Here is a 13,585-nt window from a genome sequence, read left to right on the forward strand (position 1 = left end):
ATAACAGGAGATGTGGAGAAGTTCATATGGAGTCCAGTTGGTTATTGGAGGCTCAGGTAGACTGTAGGAAACTCCAGTCCTGAACTATCGAGTGACTGCAGTCACGAGTCCTCAGAGAGACAGCTGTCTGTATCAGAACAGAGGACAGGACCGTCTTCATGGTAAAGTGGAACCGTCCCCAGTCACCACACGCATCCCAGACAGACCACACGGGGCGTCCCCCCTCCCCCCATCTAACAAGGTCAAGTTCAAGTTCGCTTTATTGTCACTTTAACCATATACAGTTAGTACACAGTGAAACGAAACAACGTTCCTCCAGGACCAAGGTGCTACATGCAACATAAACTTACAACATAAATTAACAGAGACACTAAACTAGCTAACCAAGAGGCCTAGTTAGCTGGCTAGCAGAGACAGGACAGAGAGACCTAACATAAATTACAACATAAATTAACAAAAACTAACTAGCTAAGTATAACATTTTTATAGACAACATAAAGTGCACATGCAAATGTGCAAACAAGAGCAACAACAAAGTGACAGTGCGCAACCACGACATAACAGAACATAAAATATGGTGTTGAGGTAGTGGGTAAACATAAACATTCCTTAAAACAGCAGCAAGATTTGAGGAATTAGTGCAAAAAGTAGTCCAGTAATGATCATTGTGCAAAAGATAAACAGTGAAGCCTTTACAGGTTGGTGTGTACGATAATCTGGTGGTGTAGGTCAGTGTGTCTGCACTTGTGTTGATTAGTCAGTCCAGTCCCAATATTTTGAGGTAGTTGAGTTAAGCTGTGTGATAATGTTTTTGTTAGTGTGTGTGTGTCTGTGTGTGTGTGTGTGTGTTTACCAGTCCATTCCCTTTTTGTTGAGGAGACGGACGGCTTGTGGAAAAAAGCTGTTGCACAGTCTGGATGTGTGTGCCCGAATGCTTCGGTACCTTTTTTCAGATGGCAGGAGTGTGAAGTGTGTGTGAGAGGGGTGTGTCCGATCAGCCACAATGCTGGTGGTTTTGCGGATGCAGCGTGTGGTGTAGACGTCTTCAATAGAGCGGAGAGAGACCTCGATGATCTTCTCCGCTGTCCTCACTATCCGCTGTAGGGTCTTGCGGTCTGATATGGCACAATTCCCAAACCAGACAGTGATGCAGCCGCTCAGAATGCTCTCGATAGTTCCTCTATAGAAGGTGGTCAGGATCGGTGGTGGAAGCTGGACCTTCCTCAGTCTTCTCAGAAAGAAGAGACGCTGTTGGGCTTTCTTGTGTAGGGAACTGGTGTTGAGGGACCAGCTGAGGTCCTTCTCTAGGTGGACACCCAGGAATTTGATGTTTTCGACGATTCCCACAGAGGAGCCGTTGATGCTCAGCGGAGAATGGTCGCCTCGTGTCCTCCTAAAGTCAACAACCATCTCCTTTGTCTTGTCAACAATTAGAGACAGGTTGTTGTCTTTACACCAGTCCGTTAGCCTCTGCACTTCCTCTCTGTACGCTGACTCGTCGTTCTTGCTAATGAGACCCACCACGGTCGTGTCATCAGCGAACTTAATGATGTGAAGTAACACACACCCACATCTAACACACACCCACATCTATTCAATTCAATTCAATTCAATTTTATTTGTATAGCGCTTTTAACGATTTACATCATCACAAAGCAGCTTTACACAATCAAAAGAATTAAGTTTGTATGAAATGTGAATGTGTATGAATCAAACATCTAACGCACACTTTGCCATGGAAACCCCCAGGGTTGTGTTCTGAGCCCCCTGCTCTACTTTTTGTACACCTATAACTACGTGGTCACTACCTGCTCCACCACCATCAAGTTTGCTGACAACACCATTGTGGTGGGCCTGATCTCTGATAACGATGAGACGGCCTACAAGGAGGAGACTAGGCATCTGTTGAACTGGTGCCAGAGGAACAATCTCCTCATGAACGTCAGCAAGACGAAGGAGCTGATAGTAAACTTCAGTTCAAAGCAAGGGAGAAACTGACCCCCTGTCATCAACGAGAGCCCAGTGGACGCTTGAGACTCAACTGCCTTCAAGGGTGCTCAGGAACTTTTACTCCTGCACCATAGAGAGCATCCTGACGGGAAACATCTTAACCTGGTCCGGGAACAGCACCATGCAGGACAGACGAGCTCTACAGAGGGTGGTGAGCTCATCAGCCGAGCGCATCATCCGAACCGAGCTTCCTGACCTGCACTCGATCTACAGCAGGCGGTGCTGGACCAAGGCCAGGAAGATGGTAAACAGAGGAGGGTAGTCATGAGTTACTCTATTTACTCCATTACATTTAAGTAACTTTTTGAGTTAGTAGTTTTACTGCCCCATAGTTTTTACTTTTGCTTGAGTATATTTAAGAAGAGTATATATAAGAAGAAACGCTACTCTTACATTCGGCTACACTCGACTCGTTACTTTTTTTTAACCATTTATTCTACACATTAAATATTCTTTATTTTTGCCAGAGAAATGCAGCCGGTGGATCGACCACATGACTGTGTTTTACCAATCAGACGTAGCGACAATAATCACATGTAGTCACATGACCACACACAAACTTGCTGCATAGCGGGAAAAAAATCTCCAGCCGTGGTAGAAGGAATAAAAACATAAAACCATCAGAGTACTACAGCAGAGAATGAACACCGCCGGTCTCGTATACAGAGCATGTTTCACCTACACACACTGCAAAAGAACAGCTTCACACTGCGGTGTCTCTGTCTGACAAAACACACACACACACACTTCAGCATATAAACACTCAACATCTAACCTGAGGAAACATGTCGCGGTTATTTAGCTGTTCCATTTACTGTTGCAATGTTAGCATATATAATTAGCAAATAAGCTAACAGCAAAAAAATTAATATTTCTTACACTTGTTCTGCTGGACAGTTTATGGTAAAGTGAGACTCTTTATATGTTCTAATGTTATTTTCTATCTGCTGAACCATTTGGAGGAAAACTGAATATACAGTAAATTCAATTCAATTCAATTTTATTTATATAGCGCTTTTAATAATGGTTATTGTCTCAAAGCAGCTTCACAAAAAAAAAAATTTAAGAATTTTTTTTTTTTTTAGAAAAGAAAAGAAAAGAAAAGAAAATACAGTAAATCTTACACTGGGAATAGTTTACACTGTTCACACACACACACACACACACACACACACATTACCTACAGTAGGGATTTGTTTGCTTTATGTTGTAAAAAAAAATGAGATTAGGATATTTGTGTTTCTTATTCCTTAATTTGCTACTTTGCAAAGATATTTAATTTTTATTTATTTATTATGAGGCGCCGTATAGGGCTTAAATCAAACTTTACTCATGCACACACATATGAAACACTTGCATACACATATATGAAACACTCACACATACATATATACTACTAACTGCTCAAACAACTACATATGAAATGCGCGCGCACATACATACATACTTTCCGCGCACATACATACATACTTTCCGCGCATATACATACATACTTTCCGCGTACACACATACAAACTCTTCTCGCACATTCACCTATGAGATTCTCAGTGTAACCGGAAGGCATTTCAGTGTAACCGGAAGGCATTTCAGTGTAGACGGACTTGTCGCTTCATTCTCCCTGAATGGTAGTACTGGTTTGTATCATCACTGCTCAATCACATGGCGTATTCAGAACTATCCACATAATGTCTGAATATTTCAGCGGCAGAAAACGCAGGTGATGATTTGCAAAAAGAAAATTAAAGCACGGAATCTGTGGCTAATATGTCGGATCCTACAACAGAAAGAAATACTGTTTTGTGAAATGTGTTTCCTCGCCTTCGCTAATATGAACAACAACTCATCGGAATCCCACGGGACAAACATTGTTCCGACCCCCCATATCACCCACTTTTGTGGTGATGAATAAATCACTCGTTGTCCTTTAAACTGCCCATTAACGGTCTATTTAAGAAACGCTACTACTAATCAGGGAGAATTAAGTTTATATAAATTGAAATTACTACTCCCTACACCCTACTCCCTACACCCTACACCCTACTCCCTACACCCTACACCCTACTCCCTGCGCAGAAAATTTCCGATAAGGGAACTTCTCTCTACAAAATTCCACCATTCAGAACACCATGCAACGTCACTTCCTCATTGCGTTACCATGGTAACACAAGCACCTCGGATACCTGTCGCTGCTGTGGAAATTTCACGCTACGGACATTAAATATAGATTATTTATCGAAACAAAAACTGATACCATAAAAAAATATAAAACGTATTATTTATTTATTTATTTTTACAGATTACTAGCCTATATAATACGAATGGTTTCTTTATTAAATCAAAATGTAAATTATTGTGTCCTATTTATATGATGTCCTCGCCTTGATAATAATTATAATAAATATATAAATTCTTTTTCAAATAAAATTTTTTCACACTCCAGCGATATGTAATGACTTATAGGAAATTATCCATTCCCTTTTCCGCTAAACTGAAGATCCGTTGTTCACTCGTTCCCTACACCGCTACAGTTGGCTTTGTGCGCGTGCACAGAAAGTATGTATGTGTGTGTGTGCGTGCGTGTGCGCGGAAAGTGTGTATGTATATGCGCGGAAAGTATGTATGTATGTATGTGCGCGGAAAGTATGTATGTATGTGCGTAAAAAGTATGTATGTATGTGCGCGGAAAGTATGTATGTATATGCGCGGAAAGTATGTATGTATGTGCGCGGAAAGTATGTATGTATGTGCGCGGAAAGTATGTATGTATGTGCGCGGAATGTATGTTTGTATGTGCGCGGAAAGTATGTATGTATGTGCGCGGAAAGTATGTATGTATGTGCGCGGAAAGTATGTATGTACAGTATGTGCGCGGAAAGTATGTATGTGTATGTGTGTGCAAAGTATGTATGTATGTGCGCGGAAAGTATGTATGTATGTGCGTGGAAAGTATGTGTGTATGTGCGCGGAAAGTATGTATGTATGTGCGCGGAAAAGTATGTATGTATGTGCGCGGAAAGTATGTATGTATGTGCGTGAAAAGTATGTATGTATATGCGCGGAAAGTATGTATGTATGTGCGTGAAAAGTATGTATGTATGTGCGCGGAAAGTATGTATGTATGTGCGCGGAAAGTATGTATGTGTGTGCGCGGAAAGTATGTATGTATGTGCGCGGAAAGTATGTATGTATGTGCGTGAAAAGTATGTATGTATGTGCGCGGAAAGTATGTATGTATGTGCGTGAAAAGTATGTATGTATATGCGCGGAAAGTATGTATGTATGTGCGCGGAAAGTATGTATGTATGTGCGCGCGCATTTCATATGTAGTTGTTTGAGCAGTTAGTAGTATATATGTATGTGTGAGTGTTTCATATATGTGTATGCAAGTGTTTCATATGTGTGTGCGTGAGTAAAGTTTGATTTAAGCCCTATACGGCGCCTCATAAATTATTGTAATTCATTAATTTTATTATTTGGAAATGTCAGAATTTGTACATTATTTCATCATTTTGTCTGACTGCTTACATAATTTATAAAAATAAATAAATAAATCAGACATTATGATGAAACAGTTTTCAGTACTTAAGTATCTTTTCACCGAATACTTTTTTACTTCTTGAGTAATATTATTTTAAAGTATAGCTACTCTTACTTGAGTATTTTTGAATTTAGAGAATTTTTGGCTCCTCTACCCACTGACCATGAAGGACCTCAGCCACCCCAACTATGGACTGTCAGGAGGACTTTGCGGTCAGGAACGGGCTTCCTCTCCCTGAAGGCCAACACAGAGAGACTGAGGAGGAGCTTATTCCTGCAGACGATACGTTCTCTCGATCACACCACCACACAGGACTCGCTTTGAGCACATTACGTTACTAACCACACTACATATTTGCACATTTGCACGTGACACATATGTTGCACATTGCTGGCTCTTATTTACACATACAAGAGGACTAACTATGGACAAAACCGCTGCTGCTGTCACACACTCACATCATCCCATTTCACACTCCATGGACACTCATACTTCTTCTTTGTCTTTCGGCTGTTCCCTTTAAGGGGTAGCCACAGCGAATCATCTGCCTCCATCTAACCCTATCCTCTGCATCCTCTTCTCTCACACCAACTAACTTCATGTCCTCTCTCACTGCATCCATAAATCTCCTCTTTGGTCTTCCTCTAGACCTCCTGCCTGGCAGTTCCAACCTCAGCATCCTTCTACCGATATATATTTACAATCTCTCCTCTGAACATGCCCAAACCACCTCAATCTGGCCTCTCTGACTTTATCTCCAAAACATCTAACGTGGGTTGTCCCTCTGATAAACTCATTCTTGATCCTATCCATCCTTGTCACTCCCAAAAAGAACCTCAACATCTTCAGCTCTGCTACCTCCAACTCTGCCTCCTGTCCTTTTTTCTCTAAGCCGTAGAGCATCGCTGGTCTCACCACTGTCCTGTACACCTTTCCTTTCATTCTCGCTGATACTCTTTTATCGCACAACACACCTGACACTTTTCTCCACCCATTCCAACCTGCCTGTACTCGCCTCTTCACCTTCTTTGAACACTCTCCGTTGCTCTGTACTGTTGACCCTAAGTACTTAAAATCCTGCACCTTCTTTACCTCTGATCCCTGTATCCTCATCGTTCCTCTTGGGTTCCTCTCATTTACACACATGTATTCCGTCTTACTGTGGCCAACCTTCATTCCTCTGCTTTTCAGAGCATACCTCCCCCTCTCCAAATTTTCCTCCACCTGTTCCCTGCTCTCGCTACAAAGCACAATGTCATCTGCAAACATCATAGTTCATGGAGACTCCTGTCTTACCTCATCTGTCATCCTGTCCATCACCAGAGCAAACAAAAAGGGGCTTAGAGCTGATCCTTGATGCAGACTCACCTCCACCTTGAACTCTTCTGTCACACCTACAGCACATCTCACCACTGTCTTAGCGCTCTCATACATGTCCTGCACCACTCTAACATACTTCTCTGCCACTCCAGACTTCCTCATACAATACCACAGCTCCTCTCTTGGCACCCTGTTATACGCTTTCTCTAAATCTACAAAGAAATTACAATGCAACTATAAGAATCTACAATGCAACTCTTTATTACCTTCTCTGTGCTTCTCCACCAGCATCCTCAAAGCAAATACTGCATCTGATGTACTCTTTCTAGGCATGAAACCATAAAGAATAGGATATTCAATTATTTGTCATATGTACTGTACAGCACAGTGAAATGTCTTCTTTGCATATCCCAATCATTCATTGTATTCATTGTATGACTCATTAGCTTCATGCCTCCGTAATTGCGACAGCTCTGCACATCTCCCTTGTTTTTAAAAATTGCCACCATAACACTTCTTCTCCATTCCTCTGGAATCCTCTTACTCTCCAAGATCTTGTTAAACAAACTAGTCAGAAACTCTACTGCCACCTCTCCTAAGCACTTCCATACCTCCACAGGTATATCATCAAGACCAACAGCCTTTCCACTCTTCATCCTCTTCAACGCCCTTCTCACCTCACTTCTACTAATATTTGCTACTTCCTGTTCCACAACAGTCACCTCTTCTACTCTTTGTTCTCTTTCGTTTTCCTCATTCATCAACTCTTTAAAGTACTCCTTCCATCTTCCCATCACCCTCCTGGCATCTGTCAGTACATTTCCATCTCTATGTTTAATCACTCTAACCTGCTGCACATCCTTCCCATCTCTATCTTTCTGCCTCGTCAACCTGTACAAATCCACCTCCTTAAGTACAGATCCAAGTCCTCATTTGCTTTTAGTTTGGCCTTTGCCACCTCTACCTTCACCTTACTCTGCATCTCCCTATACTCCTGTCTACTCTCTTCAGTCCTCTCAGTGTCCCACTTCTTCTTAGCTAGCCTCTTTCCCTGTATACACTCCTGGACTTCCTCGTTCCACCACCAAGTCTCCTTGTCCACTTTCCCCTTACCTGATGATACACCAAGTACCCTCCTACCTGTCTCCCTGATCACATTGGCTGTAGTTGTCCAGTCAACTGAAAGCACCTCCTGACCACCCACAGCCTCTCTCAACTCCTCCCTGAAGACTTCACAACATTCTTCCTTTCTCAGCTTCCACCACTTTGTCCTCTGCTCTGCCTTTGTTCTCTTCACCTTCCTCACCACCAGGGTTATTTTACACACCACCATTCTGTGTTGTCTGGCTACACTCTCCCCTACCAACACTTTGCAGTCACTGATCTCTTTCAGATTGTAACGTCGACACAAGATGTAGTCCACCTGAGTGCTTCTGCCTCCACTCTTATATGTCACCCTATGTTCCTGCCTCTTCTGGAAGAAAGTATTTACTACTGCCATTTCCATCCTCTTTGCAAAGTCCACCACCATCTGTCCTTCTACATTCCTGTCCTGAAGACCAAACCTGCCCATCACATTTTCATCACCTCTGTTCCCTTTCCCAACATGTCCACTGAAGTCGGCACCAATTACCACTCCCTCACCTCTGGAGATGCTCTGCTTCAGTTCATCTAACTCACTCCAGAATTTCTCCTTCTCTTCTAACTCACATCCTACCTGTGGGGCATAACCACTAACAACATTGAACATTATCCCTTCAATTTCCAGCTTCAGACTCATCACCCTATCTGATACTCTCTTCACCTCTAGAACATTCCTTACAAACTCCTCTTTTAGAATAACTCCTACTCCATTTCTTTTCCTATTCACACCATGGTAAAACAATTTGAACCCTGATCCTAAGCTTCTAGCCTTGCTACCTTTCCACCTGGTCTCCTGGACACACAGTATATCCACCTTCCTTCTCTGCATCATATCAACTAACTCTCTTCCCTTCCCTGTCATGGTCCCAACTCTCAAGTCCCTACTATCACTCCTAAACTCTTGCTTTTCCTCTTCTCTCTCTGCTTTCGAACACGCCTTCCTCCTCTCCTTTTTCTCATACACATAATGCTGCGGTCATACTGTACCTACACGCCATTACTTCCTCTTTTAACACCCCTTTTATTTTCCACATTTCATATAATGTATACAGTTTATACTTTTACATTTACATTTTATATATTTTTATTTTTCATTTTATTGTAATTGTATATTGTATGTTTGTAGATTTTACATTCTTTTCTATTGCAATTTGGCTCATTTTACCTTCTTATTCTATTTAATCCTTTCTTTTTTCTGTCACAGGCAGTCGTATAAGCCTTTCACTGCATATCACACTGTGTATGGTCATGTACGTGAAAAATAGAAATTAGAATTTTTTACATTTAACACACACTCGCATCAAATATACAGTCACAACAAACACACACTCACGTCTAACACACACTCACATTTAAAACATACCGCACTGCAACACATTCAACATCAAATCACTCGCTTTTCCCCTCTCTCTCTCTCTCTCTCCCTCTCCCACCTGCTGCTCATCCTTACTCGCTTCTCCTGAAACATCTCTCCTCATCTCTCTCTCTCTCTCTCTCGCTCACTCTCACTGCTGTGATGGAAATATCAATTCATTCCTCATGTGATGTCCTTTTCCTCTATCCCTCGTTTTCCCAGCAGATGCTCGATGTCAGCGTGTTTTTCAGCATCCGTGCAACAGGTACAGCAGCGATGTTGTGTTTCTCTCTCTCTCTCTCTCTCTCTCTCATTAGCCGCGGTGCTAAAGTCGCTCAGGATGCAGCTCAGATTGTAAATGTAATTTGTTATCTGGAGATAAACGCCTGCTGCTCCTGTGACAGGGTCCATGTCTGTGATCCTGATTAACTGAATATGGCTGATTAGCATTTTGACTTTTGTCGGTGTGAGACAGGAAAACGCTGTGACTTCAGAGAAGCCTGGAGCAACAGAGAAATATGAATCTTAAATAATAATCTTCTTGTATTTTATAGAAGACCATGACTGTTATACATTAATACAGCACTTATTAATGCAGTCTCAGAAATCATTAAATATTATTAAAATTGGTGTTTTTGTCCTCACTGACCACTGAATTTAGTGTTTTTCCTATTTAAGTCCCAACAGTCATGTGGCTGCCAGATGGAGAGCGAGAGAGAGAGAGAAAGAGAGAGAGAGAGACATAGTGTTCGTTTCCCTTCCTGTTATATTACAGTCATGTCATCATAAAAAAGAGGCTAAATCATGGACTAGGATTTGATCATGGGACATGAAGCTGGTTAAAAGCTGGGACTGGGACTGGAGAAAGGCTGGGAATGAAACTGGTTAAAAGAGGAGACAGGGACTGGTGACTGGTTAAAAGCTGAGACTGGCACCGGGACTAAGACAGAATCAGTTATAATCATGTTCCTTTTGACTTGCTAGTGATTGTAAGGATAATGTTTGCGGTTCCTCTCTTCTTCCTCCAGGAACTCTTTTGATTTTGAGCTCCTCGACATTCTCAGGATGAACTGTGGATGTGGTGATGATGTACAGTGTGCATTATAACCACTCATTTGTGAGCGGGAGTGAGATGATGGTAAACACTCTGACTCTGGAACAGAAGACCGTGTTCGCCTTCGTCTTGATGCTGTTGGTCTTTCTTGCCCTGCTGATTGTTCGTTGTTTCCGGATCCTCCTGGACCCTTACAGCAGCATGCCCTCCTCGCATTGGGGAGACGGACTGGAGGGGCTTGAGAAAGGGACGTTTGAGTATGCCCTTACCTGAGGACATGTCCCTGTATCAGATCTCTTATCTTTCATCATGCTTATAAGTAAATACACACCCGTCCTGAAGTAATGCCTTTACCTGAGGCCACGTCCTGTGTGTGAGATTGAATGCTTTCATGAGATTGTCCTCTATTGCACTTCCAACAATGAACTTAGAGGGCACCCCTTCCCCCATCCTGCACATCATAGTGTTTCCTTAGCACTTACACAAACCCTCCATAACCAGATTCTAAGATCTTAGATCTTAGAACTGACACACACCCTCACCTGACACACGCCCCTACCAGACACACCCCCTCACCAGACACCACGCCCTTACCTGACACCACGCCCTAACCTGACACCACGCCCTCACCAGACACACACCCTCACCTGACACCACACCCTTACCTGACACCACGCCCTAACCTGACACCACGCCCTCTCTTGACACACACCCTGACCTGACACCTAACCCCTACCAGAAACCATTTCCCTACCTAAAACTAAATTTGACACCACGCCCTAACCTGACACCACACCCTCACCTGACACCACACCCTCACCAGACACCACGCCCTAACCTGACACCACGCCCTCACCTGACAACACGCCCTCACCTGACACACACCCTTACCTGACACCTAACCCCTATCAAAAACTATATTTCTACCTAAAACCAAACCCTTATCTGACATCAAGACCTCACCTAACACCACACCCCTCCCTGACACTGTGCTGTTATTTGACACCACACCCCTACCTGACACCACACCCTTTCCTGACACCATGCCCCTAACTGAGGCCACACCCTTGCCTAAGATCCAAGCCTTATCTGGGATCACACCATTAAAGATGCCACGGCTTTATCTAAAGACTGTTAGCAGAAACTTCCTTATTTGAGAAGAGATTCTCACTAAAAGCCACGACTTGACATGGACACTTCTAAAGGCCACGCCCATATCTGACACCACACCTTTGATCTTTAGCTCATTTTACCACTCTGCTTTGGACTAGACCTCTATCTGACAACGCCTTGCACTTATACCCTTACATCTGAAACCACACACATGTCTTAATCTGTAGCAGTGTGAGAGGTACAGAATGAATTAATATAATACAGAATGGATACAGAATGAAATAACCACCATCCACCCTGCCACACACACACACACACACACACACACACACACCCCATCACACGAAAGCTACCAACAAGCCGAGGTTTTTAAATGTACACTACAATTAAAGATACACTTGACCAAACAAAATGCTGTGCCACAGGGGGGCGTAACACACCTGGAGCGATCTGCCCTGATCCACATACAGAACAGAGCTTATCTACGACCTGCTTGTGGAACGATGATGAACAATCTCCACCCAGCTATAACACAAACCTGTGGAAATAACGGACCTTCTGGAGTTCCTCGAGTTTGTTGCTCTGGTTTTGTTTTGTGGAGATGAGATCAGAGATGAATACTAATAATCAGATATTATTGCAGTCTTAATGCTTTAGTGCATTAAAACCACTATAAACAGGGTATAAAGTTTAATATGGGGTCTGTGTGATTATACACTCACGTGTCAGACGGAGGACGGTGTGCACGTCTGATACCGCTGTGCAGGGGTTCCTCACATGTGAACATCAGACCTGAGCTTTCTGACCACGGACCGTAAACGAGGTTTATTTACATCGGATTATTGCAGGAAGGAAAAAGTCTCTGCAGTTCTGTCCTGTCTGCATCGCACATGTTTACATTAGGCCGAAAAACAACGAAGTGCGGAGACACGGAGACGCAGCTCAGACTGTCTAGAGCTCTAAGTGTGTATCTGTAGTGTGTTTACAAAAATCCAAAAGCATACTTTATTAGTGCTGTGTGTAGCTAATATTATATTAATGTGTGTGTGTGTGTGTGTGTGTGAGACAGAGAGAGTTTCTGTCTCTCTACATGACAGTGAGGAGAAGTTGTAATCCTCTAACCTTCATGTAGACGTGACAGAGATGGAGAGAAACGTCTCCGTCCCTAATGCTAGAGCTCATGACTCGCTATAACAAACAGGAAAAAAAATCCAGAAAACACACACTTTGTTCTAGTTGGTGATTTGAAGCTGAAGTGTTCATACACAGCGTGTGACGGAGTGTGTTTATTACATATGGTTATTTAGGCGACTGGTGTTTGGGACACAGCCAGCTGTTTTCTTTGCACTTTATCACTGTGTGTGCTTTAGTGCTGTCACTGTCAGATTCTGTGCCTTCATGCAGTGATGTACAGCACCTTTTACAGATCTGTGTGTGTGTGTGTGTGTGTGTGTGTGTGTTATACTGTGGGTTTGTCTTTGTTGTGTGGAATAAAATCACTTTGTGTTTGTGATTAGATGTCAGAGTGTACTGTAGACTAATGGGATCTCAGGTCACACACACACACACACACACACATTAACTTTCGATCAGTGTAGATACACAGATTCGGTGTTCACTCTGTTCATCCACGAGCCCGTCCAGCTGCTGACTAACGATGATTTTCTCACTCTGTAGCTCGTTAGACTGGAGATGTGAAATGACTAAATTTCGAGTTGAAACTTTCTTCTTTTGAGTTAAGATCACTGGAACACACACACAATCTATTGTACAGCTGCTCAATAATAACTGTATTCTCTCTGTTTCTCCTTCCGAGCAGCATTAGAGTTATAAACAGAGTGGTGAGTCCCTGCAGGATAAACACACTGACTGTGACAGAATAAAAGTGATGATGCTGTGTGACTCGAGCAGTTCAGCGATTCAGAAAGTGCGCACGTATCTGTGTGTCGTCTTAATAGATATTAATGTCCTTAAACGCAGAAGGAAAAGCATCGAATCGATTCACATCACTGCACTAAAGTCATGATCTCTCAGGTGTCACTGCAGACGCTGA

The 13,585-nt window shown here is 42.8% G+C and overlaps 1 protein-coding gene across 1 annotated transcript; it reads left to right on the forward strand.

Annotated features, from left to right (window-relative positions):
* The first annotated feature begins 9,543 nt into the window (after nucleotides 1–9,543).
* Nucleotides 9,544–10,692, forward strand: ctxn2 (cortexin 2). Its single transcript, XM_053499701.1, has 2 exons — nucleotides 9,544–9,630; nucleotides 10,394–10,692. Exon 2 carries the CDS (start codon nucleotides 10,450–10,452, stop codon nucleotides 10,690–10,692), a length of 243 nt encoding a protein of 80 aa, XP_053355676.1. The 5' UTR covers nucleotides 9,544–9,630; nucleotides 10,394–10,449.
* The last annotated feature ends 2,893 nt before the right edge of the window (nucleotides 10,693–13,585 follow it).

Source organism: Clarias gariepinus, chromosome 7, assembly GCF_024256425.1.
Source record: "Clarias gariepinus isolate MV-2021 ecotype Netherlands chromosome 7, CGAR_prim_01v2, whole genome shotgun sequence".
In the NCBI taxonomy this organism is placed as follows: Eukaryota; Metazoa; Chordata; class Actinopteri; order Siluriformes; family Clariidae; genus Clarias; species Clarias gariepinus.

Coding starts and splice junctions, on each gene's coding strand:
- ctxn2 (XM_053499701.1), top strand. CDS start 10,450: ATGATGTACAGTGTGCATTATAACCACTCATTTGTGAGCGGGAGTGAG.